We start from the raw sequence: 22,501 nt of genomic DNA, 5'->3' as shown, positions 1-22,501 counted from the left end.
TCTTTATCGTTCTTTAAACCACCCACCCACCTACCCATCCCATCCCCCAACCCCAAGCCACCCTTCTCTCTCTATCTTTATACTTCTTTTTCTCGTACGTGTAAGCCAACCGATTCGATAAAAGAATTTACAATATAATCATAGTCGAACTATGTATTTTTTTTTCTCGATTGTCTACAGAGTTTCGTGAAAAAAAATTGGAGAAATAATTTTAAACTATCGATAAAAAAAAAGAAAACAAAATTGAAATGAAATTTGTATAGAAGATAAAAAGGCAAGAGGGACAATTAGAAAGGATTCGAAATCAATCGTAAATGGGTTTCAAAGGGTACGAATACGTCGAAGGTACAAAGTCACTCGATCAACGACCGATGGAACGTAGAAAGAGAAAATGGCCGAATACGATGGGGGCCTCGTTTCGAGAATTCGACGATCATTTCAATCGTCAAGCTCGACGTTAAGCCAATTACTCGTGCTTCCTGGTAAATGGAATTAACGATTCCAGCTCGTCCTGTCGATCGTTAAATCGGCATAGAGAGAGAAAGAGAGAGAGAGAGAAACAGGGGTTGTTAAAGAAAGTTGAGAGATGTATAGGCTTTTCTATTCCTCTCCCTCAATACATTTCTAAATCTTTTTTGAAAATTCAGTTTAAAAATGTACATACTTTAAATACCACACAATCAATTGCTTTGATAATAAAATATAAAAAAAGAATGTATATATATTTTGTCAAAAATATTGAATCATTATTTTTGTACTAGTTAAATAAAAATATGAGAGAATGGGAAGATAATGTAGGAAGAACGGGGTATTAGGAATATAAGGGTTGGGGGTAAGGGTAACGAGTAAAAGTGGTTGTAACGCGTATCGAGAGTTTAACATTGCCTTGGGTATTTCATCTAAGTATATGTAATATACTATACACTGTGGAGTGTTCGAATGTAACCCTTTCCCAACATCTCATCATAATACAGCACTGCAGTAACAAGTATAAGAGAGAATACGAACACACGCTCACGTATACGAAACAGACAGCTAATACACACGTGTACGCATATATACACACACATAAGTACACGCGTACACACACACAAACATAAAAGACGATGAATTTAGCTTACGACGTCTATTTTCCTGACCTGGGGTCTACCCTCCGGATACTTTATTATTGTCGCATACTTTCAACCACAGGAAAAGGACGTGCAAGCGTACAGTACAAAACACCGTCAAAGAAATTTTCCACTCTGGAAATGAGGAAGACCGGAAGAGAAAGAGAGAGAGAAAGGAATGGGTCCGAGATAGAGGAAGCTGTTTGAATCATGGACTCTTAAAAAGTGAGCACCAGCTAAACACGAAACGTAAGTAAAGGTACTTTCATATTTTTCCCCCATGGTTAAACGGATTAAATTAAAACCATAAATTGTAGGGGATTGAAATTATCAATCGTTCGTTACCCGTTCGTTTTTCTTCTTCCACCTTGTGTGTCAGGGCATCAAAAATGTGATTATTAAATATTTACACCATAGGTTAATCGTCAAAATGATAGAGAATGGTTTTTTTTAAAAAGCAAATAATAAGGTATCGAACGAATTGTTTGTAACTCAAAAATTGTACGAAGTTTCTATTTCCTTTTTTGTTTTTTTTTTTTTTATTGCCCATGCTATTTTTTTTCTTTCGTAATACACCGGGATATTTGGGATTGAATTTATAGACTGTCAAAAACTAACGAAAAGTGAAAATTTATTTACGAATCTACTTTCAGATTTTGCACGTTTAAAACGGCTTAAATTAAAACCATTAATCGTACGATCATCCAATCGAACGTACCATTCTTCTGCTCTATGCAATGCCAATTTAAATGATAATTAAATACGTGCAGTTTTTAATTAATTGAATTCCTCAATGAAAATTTTTGATAATAAAAATATTTTCGTGTACGTGCTGCATTATGAAATTATTAAAAAGAACAAAAAGGGAATTGAAATTGTTAACAATTACGATTAAAATTTAATAATATTAAATCGAAACCTTTTAATAATACACATATTTTTCACAAATGTATTATTCTCGATATGATTGAACGAATTACTCTTACTCTACTGTTGAAATAATTTATAAAAGAATATTAACAAAAAAAAAATATCTCTATATTAAAGTAACACAAAAAGACACGTTTATATTTTAACCGTACATCCAACAACTGAAAGCTTTTGGTAATAATCTAGTGTTGAACACGTTAGGTGCATTAATAAATCACGTTTTAAACGTTAGTCCGTGAGTTACGTTAATGTTTTGTTTAAACATGACGCATGGCAACTGCACGACGATAACTGCATCGACATTTAGTATTTATCATCGTCGTCTATACCGTTAAATGCAAACAATTGTAAACAATTCTACTTTGATCTTTAATATAAGCAAATGCTGAACAATAAAAAAAAAACAAAAAACGTTTAATTGCGAACACGATGAAATGAAAATATCGTTGGCTAACAAAATTTTTTATTAATGTCTTTTTTTTATTATTAATGTCTCTTTCTTCCTCTCTCTCTCTCTTTCTGACACACACATATTTTCTGTCGAGCTTCTAATTGTATTTTGACTCGCATCCTTTCTCCTTCCCCTATTCTCTGTCACCCTCCCTTCTCGTCCACCCATCGGAACGCGACCCTCGTCCGATATCCTTTTTACGAGCTTTCCGATCTCGTTGTGGGATCATAAAGACACCCTTCGCTCTAGCCGATATAACATTGAACTTAATAAAAAGGAACTATAACGTAATAAATACGACGACGTATATTTCTTTGCGAGATATAAAAAAATTTTTCATCCCTTTACGAAGGTAAACCCTCCTCTTCCTTCTCTTCTTATTTATTCTTCTTTTTTATATATATATATATATAAGGAAAACTGCTCGATTTCGTATCCGTTCTTTCGACGAAAATAATTTCTTTTTATTACGATTAAAGTAAAACAAAAAAAGAAAATATAACTGACCATTCGAAATTTTTAATTTGAAATCGAATGTACGTGACACAATTTGCAAGAAGGTAAATTCTTTTTTTAAATTTTTTATATCGACAGCTTAAAAAATTTATATAGACCGACGTTATTCTTAACGGATAGAGATGGGTATGCTGCTAATCGATACTCTACCACCAAATTCTAAGAATTTATATAGGCCAACCATACAATCTGTTAAAAGCACATCTGTTTTTCGTCGATTCACCGAGCTGAATTTCGAGAATTTATGTAGGCCAACGGTGTCCTTACTTGTTACGTATTGGAAAACAGTAACCTATTATAGAGTATCAGTTAACTTCTTAACATGAAAATGAATGAACATTAACCATGTGTGATTTTTTCACCCTGCCTCCCATCCAAAAAAAAAGAACATAAAACAGGTGTCACACCTATTATTTATTTTATATATTCGAGAATATTAAAAGGGACAGTAACATATACGTGATAAAAAAAGAAATATAAATAAAAAATATACTCAAGTAGTTTAGAAGATAATCACTTTTCCATAGTTAGCATAACAGATTCTCTCTCTCTCTCTCTATTTTACTTTCCAAACCTGTGTCTAAAAAGCTTCGCGTGTTTCAAACATATTCCGAGGTCGATGATCGAGTAAAAGGGCTTCGTGACAAGATTTTATTCGATCGAGCATGACCGTCTTTTTTTCTTTTTTTTTTTCAAGAATTACGTTTGTTAATCCTACACTTGATTCAATTCTCATAGTCACGAGTTTTCATTTTTCTTGTTTTTTTTTTTTATATATATACTTTATAAGCACCCACGATGGCAATGCATAAGAAAATTCGTTTGAGTGATACGTTCAAAACGATTCCCCCACTCGCACCCCTTCTTCTACACCCATCCTCTTTCACCTCCCCCTACTCACTCTCTCTCTCTCTCTCTCTCTCTCTCTCTTTCATGTTCTTTCATACCTTATGTATAAGCTGGAATGTAATTTTGTCGGAGGTTTTCCCGGGAAATCGAATGCCAGAAGATCGAATTACTATTCACACACTAGCAACAAGATGAGTTTCATCGTGTCTAGGAAATATCGAAATATTTTATCTTTTAAAAGAAATAGGAAATTTTTCGCTTATTCTTTAAATACGTATCGTATTAAATAAAGAAATGAATAAAGGGAATTTGAAAGAAATTGTGATACTTGTAGAAAAGAGAGAAAAGAAAGATTGATTAGAAGACAATTGGAAAAATAATAATAATAATAATAAGAAGAAGAAGAAGAAGAAGTATTACGATTATTACTAGGAAAGGGGATTCGTTAGATAAAACTTCAAAGAAAGAACAATTATCATTTTCAATTTGTTCGAGGACTTAACGTGAAACTAATTAAACCCATAAATCGTTTCGATCCTTGAATTCTAGGACAGTCCAAGCATAATTTGTGTGTTTCATAGATGAAATTAATTATTTTCTTTTTCCTTTTGAACATTCCATCAAAAGTTCACGTTATAATTGGGGACACATTCATAACGGGGCCGACCTACCACTGGTGGTGGTTCATGCATGGTTGTTCCGTTAGACGGCTTGTACCATTGGTGTGGATACGAAAGTATTTAATGCATTTAATTGAAATCAACGCTACCCGTTGAAAAATACGATAAGAAAAAAGCTTCTTTAAATGGAAACTTACGAGATTAAGACCCGGACTAATAAAAAAGAACAATTTCGATGAATATTAAACCATTGCTACGAGTAATCTTTTTATTTCTTCATATTATTATTAATATTTAGAAAAATATATATATATATCGATGTGTAAAATCTAGTATTTCAATCTCAAATGTATTGTACCGAGCTCTTGTTGCATAAAATAAAAATAAAAATTCTAGTCAATCGTTTTCAGAAGATAGAAAAAGAAGTAATCGACTTTATCAATCGCGGAAATGAAATGCGTGCTTCAGGACGATACGAGAAAAAAAAAAAGAAAGAAAAAAGAAAAAAAAACACAAGAAAAATAATGTGATTCGAACTATCGTTTCAAGACCACCGACGAAGAAGAATCTCTAGGTAAGGAACCGAGTGAAACACGAAAAGTCGATTTCCTGATAGTACACCGACTCGATTCGTTCAAAGGAAATAGATTTCTTTATGGTAAAGTACTCGTTTCGCCATTTTTTAACGTAATTTCATTTTTTTTTTTCTAATCATTAAATTTAAAGAAAGATAAGTAATTCGTAGATATAACTGATAGAGTTAATCGTTAGATTTATAAATTGAATATTAAGCATTAATTATTCAAGACAGAATAAGCAATAGTTTATCGACAGGAACTGGGATTTCTCTTGTTTTTAGCGAAACAAGGAACTCGTTTGGGGAGGGGGAAACGGAGGGAAACGATAAGAACAAGCCCTGTTGAACTGACAGGGTTAATACAGTGGGGTGTATAATGTTGTATAGGGAGATGTAGTGCATTGGAATACAATGAACTGGCTAGCTTGTAGAGGTGCAGTGTTTCAATCTTTGCATTTATACCGGACAGCTTATTACTCCGAGAAATCCGGCATTGAGAGGGGTCACGAAAAGCTTGATAGTTAAGTTCGATTTGGATATACAAGGCCGAACTTGCACGCAACTTCATTGATATGCTCGCTTCAATTAATCCTCTCTCTCTCCCTCTTACGTGCTAGATTTAACCTACCGTGTACTTGATTTATGATACTACACGATTTCGTGCTCGATGCAGCCCGCGTTGTTTGTTGCGCAACAAGACCCAACCAGACCTACAACGTTCCTATTTACATCTCGACAAAATGCTCCAAATACTTGGGATGCGCGTCACCAAAAACGAACGAACGAACGAACGAACCAACGAACGAACCAACGAACATACTCAACCCTCCAACGAATGAATCCTACAATCGATCGAATACCAACTATATATTTTCTATTTAAGTAGCTTTTTAGTATTCCATGAATAAATCCTTACATTTCTATCCTTTAAATACTAAACCATGTGCTACAATATTTAAATATTATATCAAATTTATAATATAAAAGAGTTATACAAAAATATTCACGAATAATATGTTTTCAGTTTAAAATTACTTTTCAAAGTATTAACCGAAATAATTGAAACATCATATACTAAATCTGTTACTTACAACCAATACGACATTACAAAAATTTGATATCACAAATGATTGTTACTTTGTCCGAATTGTCAATCAGTTTTTTTGGGATAATCAATTCTTAATCCGTAAAATTCCAATACTAACATGTGTAGACTGTTAGGAAATAGGGAATGAGAAAATAGAAAGAGATAGAGATAGAAAGTACGTGCAATCATCAATCTCGCCTAGTTCTAGTCGAGTGGCACTAATTCAGTACCCTTGTCTCCGATCTCCTTGTCAAGTTCCAACTTCGTATATACTCTTAGCTCTCCCTCTTCAACCCCTCGCTGACTCCAGCCCTCCCCCAGCAACCTAACCACCCACCCAGCCACCTCCCTTTAACCAATGTGTTGTAGGAAAGACAGGGAAGGCTTTCCGTTCGATCTGGGATCCAAATAAATAGGAGGCCATACATCACGCTTGAAATCGGAGTTCCACGATCGAGTCGGATCGTCGCCTTACCCGTTTCTACGTGGATAGAACTAAAACACGTACGACCTTCTCCTTCCTTCCTTCCTTCCTACCTTTACTCCTCCCTTTTTCCCTTTTCTTCACTTTTTCAAGTAATCGAAACGTATCCGAGAGTTATCAGTGTCACGCGGTATTATTCTTAAACTTAACTTCTAAAGTAATACTCTGTTCTTATTTTTCTTGTTGCTTTTTTTTAATTTGTTCATTGATATATTGATATCGAATCATTATTATGTTATGCGTTTATAATCAAGGGACGACAGTTAGTTAAAAGGGATTTTTGTTAATAATAAAACAAAATGAAAAAAAAATATTGTTATATATAAAGAAGTAATATAATTCGTATGAATATATACTCGAATATGTGACAAAACAAAACTGAGAATAATATTAAAATTGTATTAAGGAAAATATTAGAAAAAAGTTATGATCGCATAAACGAAATGGTGATAATTCGAGAAGAAAAGAAAAGAAAAGAAAAGAAAAGAAAAGAAAAGTAAAGAGAAATAAAAAAGGGAAAAGGAAAATGGACAAAGGTTGAAAGAGAGGGCGAAGAAATGGAACAAGTCCCATTCATTCAGGGTAGCTACGGGAAACTGACAAAACAGTTGATACGCTATGATATAGCTCTCTTCCAACCATGGACGTTGGAATACGAACGAACGTGCAGCTGAATATATATGAGCTACCAACGGCGACATAGAAATAGAAAGAGAAAGAGAGACTCAAATAGAAAAAGAACCCAAACGCAAAAAGGAAAAAGAGAAAAAGGGAGAGAGAAAAAAACAAAACAGATAGGGAGAGGGAGGGAGAGAAAGAGAGAGAGAGAGAAAGAGAGAGAGAGAAGAAAAATAGAAAAAGAAAAGGAATACAATTGAAAGAGAAAGGAGGGGTTGGTTAAGGGTGGAGAGATGTAGAAGGGGTCATGGAAAAGTTAGGAGCACAGGGTTGAGAGAATAAGAATAAGGGGACGGGAGGACCAGGGAAAATATGTGAAACCATTGGGCAGAAAAGTGTAGACGGTTTCGAGAAAGAGAAAGAAAGAGAGAGAGAGAGAGAGAGAGAGAGTGCGTGAGAACGGAAAAACGTCATCGGAAGATCCTGATTTACAGTGGCAGGAAATCGGTGCGGTGAACTTTGTGCCCTCTCTCTCTCTCTCTCTCTTTCTCTGTCTTTTTTTCTCTCTCGGTATACGTGGGAGCCAACAAAATATTTTTTTTCTCTCACTCTCGTGTGGCTTTCGACGGCAACGACCGACGATTAAAACGAGGAAAGGAATAAAACAAAAAAAAAGGATTAAAATAAAAAGAGATAGAGAGGGATAGGGGAAGGGAAAAGGTAAAAGTCCTGAACCTTTAATGTATCTCCGAACAGCAGCAGCAGTGCAGCAGTGCAGCAGTGCAGCAGCAGTGCAGCAGCAGTGCAGTTTCTGCTATTCGATATGTCGCTTTATGATCGATTTCCATTCGATCTCAAAATTGTTCAAAACTCTTTACAATCGATTGAAATTATTTTCGTTTATGATATATATGTTCGAAATTAATTTCTAATTAATAACATTACGTTTCTTTAAAATATAGATTTGTTTCGTGCCAATTATTAAATGTTAACATAAGAAATAGATATGTTCCAAGTTTGATAGATGTTCAAATATTCACGAACCAAATGGGTTACATCGATTTCTTGCCATCAAGATACCATTCCCATTTTATGATTGATACCAGAATTAAAATTCAATTGTATAATTATATATATATATATATATATGTATAATGAATTTCATTTTCAAGATGTTACGCGTCCGTTCTATCGTCGACATAAAAATGTGTGTGTCCTGGGGTATTCTAGTTATTTTAATAAATAATTAAAAACAAAAAATGTAACTTCCAGGAAATATTACTTCTGGAAAAATGTTTAGATTCTTTGATTCAAAAGTCATTGACCATGATAACTTTTTCAGATATAGGAGGTCAGGTTTTTATACTTTATTATTATGAATGATATGTGATATATAAATTTGTTTCATTTTATTTGTTCTTTCTTTTTCATTTCTTCCTACATGATGAATCACGTTGAAAATACGGTAAATTATAAGACGCGTTTACGAGGCGTAAAGCCAGTTTATAGGCCCATCCTTTAAATCATGACAGTAACACAATGCTCTAGGAAGACGAGAGCCAGTTCTAAGGTAATTTTGGCCTTTGAAATTCTCGAAGCTAGCCTGTAACGACTTTCATCCGGCACGGCAAATAACTATGCAAATTCTACCACCGGGGTTACCTAAGTACGAAGCTTTCTGATGATGGTGCCTTACTCTACTTGTTCTTCGTTGGCCCCATCAGGAAACGGACCCATAAACGCACGCACGTTCAAAATCGTGCCAACCATTTTCTTCTATCCTATCTTTTGATTTTTACCACGCGTTCAATATAACTAATGTATTATTTCTAAATAATTTAAATCTCGTTTCTCCTGGTCAAATGGTTGATTATTTACAGGATCAATGTTTCAATATGTATTTTATAATTTTAATGATTACTTTAGGAATCGGTACTCATTTCTAACTTGATAAAAACAAAGCTGAGAGTATGATATGTTGTTTTGAAAAATATTAAGAACAACTAACCACACGATACGTGTTAAATATTAAATATCAAATAGGATATATAAATTTGTTGAAAATTTTTATTACATTTGATATTCTTCGTTAGCAATTTCCCAATAATGTTGGAAGACGTATCTTGAAGCCATATGCAGTAATATAATCTCTAGTCGTGCGAATTTGATGTATATAGAACACTTCGAATGTGCACGCGTCGTAGGAATACGTGCGGGTGATGAGCAGAATTCAGAATTACGGAGCATTTGCGGCCAAGTACGATATCTAATCGGCAAAGGGTGAATCACAATAGTTAAAGGGAACCCCTATCACCTTTAGGGTACACGAAACATTCGATAATAGTCGATACCTTAATCTGTTTGAAATATACTTTGACCGAATTCAAGGGAAATTTATTCTCATAACACATTGTTATTTATCAAATAATTATAATAATTTTAAAAAAACATCGAGACTTTCAATAAATTTATAACAATTATCTTAAAATATGTAGTATAAATCAATATTAATGGAACAAATAAAATTTGATTAAAGTTGAAATTAAATTTTGTTCTAATTGAATTATTATTGCTAGTTGTTCTATACTTTATATGAATATTATTTATTAATGCAAATACTGTGACTTTGTTGTTATTTAAACGTTTGATTTTTATTAAAAACTCACTGTGTGGGGTGACCAATGATGCGGCCAAGTTTTAGTTTCGTGTCCACTGCCATCCACCGTTTGACTCGTTAAAAAAACAACCCTTCTATCGGTACTACCGCTTCCGGTACCGCTCGTAGTTAAAAGAGCAGCTCTGGCTCTTGATCCGCCAATACTTAGAGTCGGTGAAGTATCCATTTTATTTCTGAACAAATAAATAAATCACTTTTTACTGTATACCCAATGTTTAAAAACTGACAAACATTTTTTTTATTAATATTACAACTTTCATCATTTTTAATAATCAAATTCGAATAATATTAAATTCGCTATTGATTCTCGAATAATAAATAAAACAAATCCTAGACAATGAGATATAAAATAATAGTAATAATTAAAATAGTAAAAACACATTGGATAACGAATTAAAATGTCTACTAAAAAATTTGGATGATAAAAATGTTTAATGATAATTTTAAAATCCTATCTTTTTCATTACTTCAATTTCCTTCGATTTCATTAGTATCGATGATTGCACGTTAATTAAAAAAGATATCGTTGTTGCTAAAAGATACTCGTTATATTATAGGAAAAATCGATAATAACAAATCAAGAACGATTGCTTTACCAATCCTAAAAATAATTTCATCTTAATGGAAAAAATAAATGGAAAAAGAACATAAGTAACAAGATTAATTAAAGGATTTCAGGATATTTCATTATCAATAAGAAACTTTCGTATTCTTCTCGATAAAATAAAAAAAAAAGAAAGAAAAAAAGATAAAAAGAAAATTTTTACTGATAAATCCGAAACGTTCGAAATGAACTATATTTTGCTTCCTTACGTACTTTTTGGCGTGATAAGTAGGCAAACTAGATTCGACTCTGAATTCATTGAAAAATAACGAGCTCCGTCAGTTTCGGATTGCGCATCGAATAAAATTCCAAAGAAATTTGAAATACTCTCGCGTATTTTTCTTTCTTTTTAATATGCCCTTTTTTCGCGTTCTTCGATATCGTAATTACGTCCATAAAATGTTATAATCAATTTATTATTTATTCCCAGAAAAAAGAAAAAAAGAAAAAAATCCCACCAAGAGATATCATACAAAATACACATCTTATTTTATCACAATTAACAATAGATTTAATTATCGATTTAATGATTATATTCGTTTCAAAATCATACGAGATACAAATATTTCAATTATTTCACATCAATTAAATTAAAATGACTCTTTAATTTTCTCATCGATATATTTTATTACTACGAATTATTATTATTTCGAAAATCATTCTATGATATGCATAAACAATTTATTTAAGCGTAACCTCGGCTAAGAATACGAAACCAAATGGCGTTCGAATATCAAACAATTTTTCGTAAAATAAAATAAAAACAAAACAAAAAATATATATATATGTATATATATATGAAAATTCAGTATATGGGTACGTTTAAAAAACGAACGGCATAGGAATATTTTGAAATTACGATTGGACCATGCATATCACGAAGCTATTAAAAGTTTATTCGTTCCATAAAGTTATATAACGCACACCGGTGTTCCAAATTACATTACGTGTCTCTATACCCCCTTCCCCCTTCCTCGTGCCTACCACCACCCACCACTCCACCCTTCCTTCTTCTTCTTCTTCTTCTTCTTCTTCTTCATCTCTTTCTTCTTCTATTTCTCTATGGGAAATTTACTTTCAAGATCTTGACTCTAAAGTTGCGATACTTGTTCGATAATAATCTCGGTGAATCGTCACTTTCCACAACTCGAATAAATGCACGTGTGCACCACGTAATCCAAATATAAAACTAACTAAAACGTCTCTCTCTCTCTCTCTCTCTCTCTAAAGTTAACTCTGAATAAATATTTAATTAAATAGAAAATATATATTTTAAAAATTAAATTAAAAAGATTAGATACATTTTTAAGATAATAATCTTAGTGTAAAAACGATATCTCTCTGAAGTAAATAACGATTAATTGTTCTTTTTTTTATTATTATTTATCTTTTTCTTTTTCTACTTAAAGACAAAAGAAAAAGAAAATAAATGATTTAGGATTTTTCTCGATGAGAGGAGGATTTTAAAGGATCGTCAAGGAAGATCATTAAGAAGATAAATGTTAAACCGCGACCGGAAACGCATCGTGAAAATAAATTATAGTACTACGGATATACTTAAAAGAAACAAAAATGTAAAGATAAAAGAAGGACAATGGGCCATCGGTATAATAATAATAATAATAATAATAATAAAAGAGAACGAAAAAAAAAAAGGAAAAAAGAGAGAAAGAAAGAGAATATGGTAGGACACTTACTCCTTAATTAAATCCTGCCACGTCCCAGCGCTTTGGCGCGAAGAGTTGTTGCCGTTACGAGGGTCACTTTTTGTCTTCCTTTTTACTTTGAAAATTGCATCGAATGTGTTCCGATTCTTCCTCGATCCTTTTTTCGATTTCCTCTCTCTCTCTTCCTAGCTTTTTTATTTTTATTTATTTTCTTTCCTTCTTTTTTTCTAACTTTTTTTACTCAGTTACGATGCAACCACACGTCTTTATATTTTTCTATGTTTCGTTTTTGGTGTCACGCAGTCGTTTGCACAGGTAGCGTGCACCTTGTCATTATGGTACTTCCAATTATACAGGAAATGCTTTCTCTCTCTCTCTCTCTCTCTCGATTTAGGTGTCCCTCGAGCGTGCTCGAACGGAACTCAGGACCTTCCACCTCCAATCAGGAGTCATTACGCGCTGAGATTTCACGCACTAGATCGTCACGGGTGTTATATGCCGAAGTGCCACTTATCGGTTAGATCACCAGGAACGATGGGGGAAATGGAGAAGGTTCAGGGGATTGGTTCTGGTCATCGAAGTAGATCGAATTAATCAATTCACGAAAATAACACGATGGTAATCGTCTTTTTCGAATAAATCCGATTGAATTATTATCACTATTACTATTATTACTACTACTACTACTACTACTACATCTACTATTACTACCTTTGCAGAATTTATCTACCATTGAATCCTTTCTCTTTTTTGTTTGCTCATTCATTCGATCCAATTTCTATTTTCTTTTTTTTTTTCTTTTTATACCCTTCTAAAACCAACACACTTTCATTATTTCGAAAATGACAAAAGGAAAATATTAAACGCTTTTATTCGTGTATAGACAGATGTTGGATCGTTTTTTTTCTTTTTTTTTTCGGAAAATTTTCCGAGAAACAATTGAAACGAATCCGTGACGAGGATAAATTTCGTAGCCCTCTTTATTTATTTCTTTCGCGAATAATTTAGAATGAGATTTTTGATATAGCACACACCTTTGGAGGGAATTTAATTACACGAAGAATAAGATCTTATTTTCTTATTCTTTTTCTTCTTCCAACTTCTTCCATCGCCATTCTCTCGATCACTATTATTACTTTTTATTATCATACGAAAGATTTCCTCTCATTGGAAAAGCTTCGCATCACGTATACAAAAATAAACAATACGAACGAATAAACGTGCATTCGAAGAAAAAAATAAAAACGTGATCTTTCAAAAAACAACGTATATTATCGTAAACGTAAGAAAAGTTATACGAGTTTTGTTATTTAATAAATAAATGATCACTTTTCTCGACATATTTATATTGAATTTCATTAGAAATGAATTTAACAAAATAACAAATGAAAATAATACAAAATATACAAATTATTATACGAATAGGGGTATCGAATTTTCTTTAAAATATCGTCGAAAATTATTCTTATCGAAGTTTATTCGAAAATACGAACAATAACGACGGATTATTAAACGAACTATTAACTAACTAACTAACTAACTAACTAACTAACTAATATACAACAACGACAACGACGAGAAAACACAACGGACGAAGCGTCGCGTACGAAACCGCGCACGACACTGAACACCAGGAAGTCTCGCGCTAAAGGCAACCCTATCGCGGGTTCGCGGGCTCACGTGTGAATTTCTTGCGCATGCACCAACACCTACCTTCTCTCTCTTTCTCTCTCTCCCCCCCTTTCTTTTTTTCCGTTCCTATCATTCTTCCCGTTCTCCTTCAGGACACTTTACGTCCGTCTCCTACTTTTCGAGTCTTTGTCTACCTCCCTCCTCACCCCCTCCCTCCTTTCTCTCTCTCTCTTTTTCTTTCTATCAGTCTGTACCTTTTTCTCTCATTCTTGCTAAAACTATCCCTACTACTATACTTTGCATCCCTTTTTTATTCGATTTCTCATTTTAATTTCCCCCTCTATCGTGAATACTACTTTTATTTTAATTAAATCATTTTGATACATTTAATTACGAAATATTTAATAAATGTTAATAATAATAAATTCGCGCACAGAAAATAACGTCGATAATTATTTTCTAACCGTTTGATTTTATCTACGATATTGAAAAACCTAAAAATACAGAGAGAGAGAGAGAGAGAGAGAGAGAGAGAGAGAGAGAGATAGAAAAAAAAAATCCTCAACGCTTAATCGTCGTAGAAAATTTTCCAAGAGAATCCTTTCATGATTCGTGGAAGATCTCGACGTGAAGGGTTGGAAACACGAACGACGACTCGTAAAACGCGATTTTATGCCGGACTCGACAAATTGAAATATAAGACTCTCGTAACTCGGTCCTTGGCTTTCGTCTAGGGAAAATCCAGAAGACAGAAATTCCCTTTCTTTTCCTTCTTCTTCTTCTTCTTCTTCTTGGTTTTGTTTCCTTTGCATTGGCTGCTAGCCATCGACTACCAATCCTGTCTCTCCGTTCCTCCTATTCTTTTGTATTTCTCTTCAAACCCATACTTCCCACCAATAACATGAAAAAAAAAGAGAAAAAAAAGGGCTGCCCAACTACTTAACTTTCCTATATTGTGCATTTAAACGACAAACAAATTAAATCGGGGGGGGGGGGGGAGGCGGGGAGGGTTCCGAGTATCATATAAAAAATATAGACCACAGGTTACAGGTTGGAAAATTTTCGTATAAATTATTGCATAGAAATAAGAAAACTAAAATGTGCGACCTTTAACAAGAAAACGTTCGAAATCTTGAACTTCGAACGATTACAATTGCTAAGTTATAAGTTTAAGTGACGTTGGATATCACCTAGAGTGGATTATTCGATTAACAGAAAGCACTGGGTAATCTCCCCAGATGTTATCTCATCATTTTCGAAGACTCGACCGTCTTCAAATATCATGCCCTTCTTACATAATGTATAAGCGCAAAGTGGTTCTCCGATTCGTATAATTTATCGTCACAGAAATAGAGAGAGAGAGAGAGAAAGAGAAAGAGAGAGAGAAATAGAGATAAAGAGATGAAGGGAGACAAACCCAGGAATTCCTTTGAACGAACCCACCACCAATCCTACTGATTTATATTTAATCGAACGATTTTATCGTCTCCTATTCTATCATCCCAACCCCAACCCCTCTTTTATTCTACATCAAAGATTCTAATACCGTTTTAATACAAAGCCACCGACCAAAGATGTGTTTAACGGGAAAGGAAAACAAAAAATAGTGGGCCGAACGTACGAAAATAAAAAGACAAAAAGAAAACACATACGCACACACATATAAATATATATAGAAAAAGATGAGGAGAAAAATACGGGGTAAAGAGGGGGTGACGAGCATGCGAGTGGTGGTAGGGGAAAGAAGAAAAAGTTCAAGACAGATAAATAAAAGAGTCGCTGGAAAAAAAAGGGGTGGAATGTAAAAATTGAGGGTAAAGGGATGGGGTGTAGAGAGAGAGAGAGGGAGGAGGGGACACGATGGGAGGTGCGATTAAAAGAGACGAGCGCGCGTTTCGTGAATTAAAAGCGTCACCGTGCTAAAAGATCAAGAATTCCCTTGTGTTATTTTCAACCTTCTTTCTACCCCTTTTTTCTTTCTTCCTTTTTGTCCTTCTTTCTATCTCTCCACAACTCGTTCCTATCCTCGGTCCCCGTTCCCCTCCACCTCGCACTTCCAGCCTGAACCCGAGCCCTTCTACAAGGGAAGGGAAGGGGCGGTGAGCTTTTTCTTTCACGTAACCCTCGAGAAAATTTCTTGAAGCTTCATTCTCGTCTTCTTTCTCTTTATCTATCTCGTGGGACGATTGCGAAACGTAGAAAAAAAGAGAACAGAAATAGAGAATGAAGTAGAAGTAGAAGGAAGGAAGGAAGAGGGAGGTTGGGGAGTGTGGAAAAGCAAAAAAAAGAAAGAAAAGCAAGAAAGAAAGAAAGGAAAAGGAGAGAAAATATACGAAGGGTGTGGTGGGTGTATTCTCATTCCGATTTCTGCTTTTCCTCTATTCGCGTTCTCAGATTGAAGGAGATGCCTTTATGACCGGGTACCGCTTTATAGCAGCACGGCTTTGCCGCTATTATGCGTGCATCGGCGGCTGGTCGTTGGTTGCTTGGGGTTGGTGGGGGTGGTGGTGGTTGGTGGTGCTAGTGGTTGGATGGAAAAAGAAAAAAAAGAGGAAGAAGGGGTTGGTGTAGGTTGCGCGTTAATGGAGAACCCCTACTGCTTCCTCCCTCCCGCATCGTTGAACGAGCGTGGATTTCGGATAGTCGGGAATCTTGAAGAGAAAAAAAAAAGGAAGAAAAAAAAAGCGGCGCGTGGAGGAGGTAGGTAAAGAGTAAGAAAGGGGGTGAAAGTCTAAGGCGTTAGAAAGGTTGGAACGAGGAAGTGCTCTTTGGATTCCGGCATCGGCCATTGTCAGGATAACGAAGCCAAGGCAAGATTTCTCTCTTTTCATCGTTGCGCACCACACCAAAACGATATCTCGAATGAATGATCCTTCTTCGGGATCTTGAAAATTCTCTCTTTATCTCTCTCTTTATCTCTCTCTCTTTCCCCCGATCTTTCTCTTTCTCGATGCATCCTGCGAAAGATGCATCCATCGACCCGTAAATTTCGCGATGCTTCGTGACGTAGCAGGCCCGATGGATATCTACCCGTTTCGATAACGACCCTTCGAAATTAAACCCGTTGCTCTTCTTACCTCCCCATCCTATTCTAACCTCTCCCAAAATATATCTATATATATATCTATATATATACATAAGCATGTGTAAGTGTATACGTATGGATGGTTTGCGTCTCGAGAGTTGTTTTACGCGCATCGATACAATCGCTCTCGAGGTTGGAAGATTAATCGACGTATTTCCATCCTCGAACGTGGCTACCACCGATAAGCGTAAAGGAAAGTGAGTGAGTTTCCTACGACTGCGATACGAATATATCGGACAAGGTAATATCGATAGAAAGGCATCCGTAAATCCATTCCCTGAGTCTCCTTCCTACTTATAACTTCCTACTACTACTACTACTACTATTACTACTAGTAGTACAACTACTATTCGGTCAGATATACGAAAGAAAATGGTAATCTTTGTACGAAAAATTGTTGAACAGATAACATTGGATATTCTCTATACTATTGCATTTTTAGAAATAACATTTGTTTAACGATTGTTTAAATTTCTAAGATTCGTTTGCATTTGTTCGGGCTAAAAAAATATGAAATAACTGTTACGCGGTTTCTTTTGAATATCCCTTTTGCAGATAATAACAGTTACGTAAAATACTAAACGGACGAAATATGGGTGTATTAAAGAACGCGTGAAATAAAAAAATATAAAATGAAAAAAAAAAAAAGAAGTCTCGGCTTTTGAAGCTCCTCCGGAAGAAAAATAGAATGAGAGGAGTCCTACGGTACGGTGGTACGGTTTTTGAAACACATCGGAAAGGCTTATTACGCGCATTGCGCCGAGAACTTTACCTATCGCCGCTGGTACACTCTCGCATATTTTAAGCCGGCCATTTTTCAGCATTTGTACTATACATCCACGTCGAATTTGCATGAACCAACGATTCGAGGCTTGTACCGCAAAACTTTTGGTGTTTCTACGAAACCACTTGGAAAAGCCGTATGGGAAGACTTTTTTCCCCTAAACCCCCCCCCAGCCCAACCCACTTTTCTCTCTTTTCGCATCATTGTAAGTAAGTAAGTATGTAAGTATTTACGCACGCATACACTTGACCCTTTTAACAACAGTAAACGATTCCACTTTTTTATTCCGCCTTATTTTAAGCTTATTTCAGAAAAAAAGAATTATGACAGTTCATCGATTTACAGGAATGACTGAGGAAACATCGAAAATGATAATGTCATTGAATAAATTTATGATTAAGCATAAAACATTTCGAGGTTTTATCATTGAAAAATGATAAAAAATAAATTTCATGCTGGCAAATGAATTTTCTTCTTCATTTTCCCCTTATCAATCTCATTTTCTCTTCGTCCGAACGAATCGATGATACTTATCGTTAAAGAGAAATCAAATTAAATCAAATCAAATTAAATAGACTAAAAAATAAAAATACGTTTTCTATATATCGCGCAAAATCATATTCACGAATTTACTATTGAGATAGGAGGCATTGACCTAATCCTAATACCAACGTCGTCGTCGTCGTCGTCGTCTTATTTATGCACCAACAGGGTTCTCGTTCTGCTCAGGGGGTTCCGCGCGCCGCGTTTTCGCAGTTCACATCGAGCGAAGACCTTAACGGCTTTCAATTTCCGTTGGCCATCAATATTATTTAGTTTAGTTTGGACCACCCCTCCCTCCACCTACACCTACACCTACACCTACACCTCTTTGCACGGCACAGCTAGTCAGCCCAACCCTTCGAAACCCACCCCTATTCTCTCCCTCTTTCTCTCACTCTTCGGCATGCACCTCACGCCTCCTCCAAGGAAATTACTTGTCCCCTCTTCCCCTCTTACACCAGTGCACAACTTCGTTTCACCCTTCCCCCTCCACCCTTACGTTTGCCTTCTTCCACCAACCTTCGTTCTCTTACTTCTCTGTGTATATATGTGTAAGTGTGTGTTAGTAATCGTAGCGATGATAGTGGTAGTGCAACTAGGTACTTCCACTACCCCCTGCATCCCACTCCCCCATGCACCCCAGACAGCCAACGCCAACAACTTACGGCCGTTTGTCTCGAAAGCTTCTACCAGCACCCACCCAACCTACCTCAACCACCTTCTCCACCTAGCCCCGTCCTCCCTTCTCTAACTCTCTTCGTGCGCGTTGCTCGTTTAGATACTTCAGAAAGAAAATCTTCCCTTCTCCCGTCGTCGTCGTCGTCGTTGTCGTCGTGGTGCCTTCCTTCTACTCCGTCTCACTTCAGAGACTCTCAACCTTCAAACGCGAGATTCTTTGTCATCTATATCGAACCCTCAACCCCCGCGAACAACCCTTACCCCTGCACGTTCCATTTCTTAAACGAACGCGCTAAAAGATTTGCGCTAGGGTGTGTTCACGGTCCTATCTTTATTCCTCTTTCTCTCCCTTTTATTTTTTTTCTCGTTTTCTTTTACATTTACTCACCCTCTCTCTCTTTCTCTTATCTTATTTCTTTCACTATATTTTTTACTTTATTTTTTTTCCTTTTTTTATACGCGTGGTAGTTAAAATTGGATAAATTCGAGAAAGGGGAAGAATACATCGAAACCCCGTACATTTGTAGTTATTAATATCGAACAGTGGGAGGGAAATGTGTTCAATTGGATCTAAAACTAAAACCCGATAGACCCTCTATCTATCTCTATATACATATATCTCTCTTTCTCTCTCTCTCAATCGAACGAACATTCCCAAATGCATTTTCTTGTAAAGCCGTCCACGTGTATACACATCTCGGTTGCTCTTACCACGGCTCGCCGACGACGTAATAGAATTACAAACCAATCCGGCACGTAGATGTTCGCGGTGGAACAGAACGTTTCGCAAATTTCCATGAAACGCGATCGGTACGATCGATACACTTTCCCTCTCCCCCTCCCCCTAGCTATTCCCCATCAACTCGTTCCTAACTCTCTCTTTCTCTTTCCATTTCTCTCATTTTCGTTTCTTTCTTTTTTTTCTGCAACGATAAGCGTCCTTATAAATTTATCCTTTCGTCAGGCCCACCCCCAACTGTCATTTCCCTTAACACCCTTCATTGCGTCGTGCACGTATTAAAACTATAAATCCTATCGGTTTTCCCATGGAAAAATCCTACCACGAAAATCGGTTAATAACCAAGCCGAAATTTATCGTGCGCTAAAAAGGGGGTAGGTAGATAGGTAGGTAGGTAGGGGGTGCGGGAAAAGGGACAATGGCTCTCTGACAAAATTCCTCTTCTTTCGGATTCCTTTTCCTATTTTTTTTCTCTACTTTTTGTTTTCGCGTGTGCGCTTTTATTTTTATTCTCGAAAAGAAAAGAAAGCATGCGAAAAAAAAAACACACACAAAAAAGAGGAACACCGAGTGAAGGAGTGGGAGTAGAAAAAAATAAAAAGAAAGAGAGGGAGAGAGGGAAAAGAGGATCAGTATCGAAGAAAACGGATGCAGGTCGCGCGCGACGATGAACAGTTTGCTTTCTCAGGCGAATTTTTCTACGATCTACTCGCGCCGGACTGAAGTATAGAGTAAAAGAGAGATAGGGAAAGAGAGATGTAAAAAAGAAAAAAAAGAGAGAGAGAGAGAAAGAGAGAAAGAGATAGATAGAAAAAGAGTTGGACTATAGCCTTCCTAGGGGTAGTTTCTCAGGACCGATTGTGGAAAGACAATGGTGTACTTTGTGGCGTCGTGATTAAAACAAGAGGGCGAACACAACCCAGTACAAGAAGAAACATGAGAGGAAAAGAGAGAAAGAAAGAGAGAGAGAGAGAAATCGTGAAGAGGGGTAAAATAAGAGGAGGAAAGAGAAAGGGAATGGACGTTCGTCTGTTTTCTCTTTTACTCTGCGTTGGCTTGGCATATATACGAAGAAGAAGAAGAAGAAAGAAAGATAGATAGATAGAAAATAAAGTAGGCAGAAAGAGAAAGAAAGGGGTTAGCTGGGGGGATAAGAGGAGGGTAAGGGGTGGGCAAGGGGTTGGCAAGAGGAGGGCAAGAGGAAAAAAGAAGCGAAATACTACAGAGGCAGGCAGAGTTTGGAGTTCTTTTCATTACTAGCAAGCTCACCTCGACAACGACACAACAATACGAAAGCCAGCGTGTTGTACACGTCGGTCGTCCCTAGTTTACCTCTCTTATCTTTGTATCCCCCCACATACGTATATCCCCGCGTACACAGAGTAGGAGGCGGGGTTTACAATGTTTTCAAAACCTTTGAAACTGCGGACCGTCCCGGACGATGCAACCCGTTCCTCCTCTTGTTTTCTCATTTTTTTCCCTTTTCCTCTTTTTTTTTGTTTTGTTTTTTTTTTTTTATTCCTATTTGTTTCTTTATTTGTCGTTCGTCGTTCGTTAGTGGGTTAGTTTTCTGTTTCTCTTTCTTCAACCCCCTCATCCCCATCCTCATCCTCATCCACGCTCGATCTCTTGCAAGTTCTTTTTCAGTTCCTTTTTTTCTCACCTTTCCTCCTCCTCCTCCTTCTCAAATAATAATTACTTCTTAATAAACTTTAGAAATATCTTTACCAATTGTAAGAGGATGTTAATAAAAATAAAATACAAGAAAGAATATAATATAATCGTTGTTTCACACAGTTTGAATTTTTACGAAACCGTGCCGGGATAACGCGTTTAACATCGAATAAATTCGGTTAATTGTGCCGTTCGTTACTTTATCCCGTTTTCTTGAGTTAGGAATTAGAATCATCGTAAATTGGAATGTGACGAGAACGCGTCTCCTTCTACCTAAAACCATCAATCGATGTTTGCTATAATTAATCTTATGGTGGAATCCTTGCAATAGTCTGATGAGGGGGTGCGTCGACAGGTAGATTTAACGTTAACCGGCTCTTTATCATTCGGTTATGTGTGTAGATCGTGTAGGAGATACCGAATGATCGAATCATGAACTGGTCCGGACATGATAACCTAATGAACGTGCTGAATAATGATCAGTTCGCGATTATCCGCTGTCTATTAAATTGATTCATACCAATCTCGAATGAAAGGAACGATTTGCAATGTAAACCTTTCTATACGGTATAAATGCATCAATGCGTGATACCAACTTTTGGAGAGTATAGTATTACGATATATTTTCACATACTAGTTTTTCTATTTTTTTTTGCTTTTATATATTTTCCTATAGATATATCTTTTGGTTAATGTTTAAATATTAACATACAGAGAAATGGCTTATCGTAATTGTTCCGTCTCACTGGCACCATTAAAATTCTTATCGATAGTATCATTTTTAATAATTACATTTGTATTAGTGCAGGGGTACACATTGCACATTAACTTATGGCTTAATATTCGCCCAACTCCCACTACTTCTCTTCTATCATTCGCATTATTCCCATTACCTGTACTATCCCTAACAGTCTCTTGACCAATCCACATCTCACGGTTATTTCAGGCTTATGATTCGTGATCCAGTTACTCATAATCTACAACTCGCATTACTCATACTCTGTTACAAATACAGAAACATATTGACAAATTTCGTAGATGTAATAAGACCTAAAGCACATTTAACCGAAGATAATTTGGCCAGAGGATAATGTATTAAACAATGAAATAGAATTAAACCTGATTGACCGGAACTTAAAATAATAGGACACTTTGTCTGAAAATAAGAAAAACGGTA

At 35.8% G+C, this 22,501-nt stretch overlaps 1 protein-coding gene across 7 annotated transcripts in view; it reads right to left on the bottom strand.

Annotated features, from left to right (window-relative positions):
- LOC106787167 (zeta-sarcoglycan) overlaps positions 1–13,540 on the bottom strand; it is a 193,423-nt gene extending 179,883 nt beyond the window's left edge. Inside the window, exons 1-3 of one of the 7 annotated variants that reach the window (XM_014749287.1) lie at positions 12,901–13,540; positions 12,220–12,815; positions 9,908–10,091 (exon numbers count right to left, since the gene is read on the bottom strand). In XM_014749287.1, the coding sequence (XP_014604773.1) occupies positions 9,908–10,084 (177 nt within the window). In that variant the 5' untranslated portion in view covers positions 10,085–10,091; positions 12,220–12,815; positions 12,901–13,540. The remainder of the gene's footprint in view (positions 1–9,907; positions 10,092–12,219; positions 12,816–12,900) is intronic. The other 6 variants (XM_014749290.1, XM_014749288.1, XM_014749291.1 and 3 more) reach the window with 6 other exon arrangements.
- Positions 13,541–22,501: the final 8,961 nt, after the last annotated feature.

The sequence above is a fragment of the Polistes canadensis genome, unplaced genomic scaffold (assembly GCF_001313835.1).
Source record: "Polistes canadensis isolate GaletaPanama2010 unplaced genomic scaffold, ASM131383v1 scaffold_94, whole genome shotgun sequence".
Taxonomy (NCBI): domain Eukaryota; kingdom Metazoa; phylum Arthropoda; class Insecta; order Hymenoptera; family Vespidae; genus Polistes; species Polistes canadensis.
Note: the sequence above shows the minus strand (reverse complement) of the source record. Positions and strands in the feature narration are given on the sequence as shown.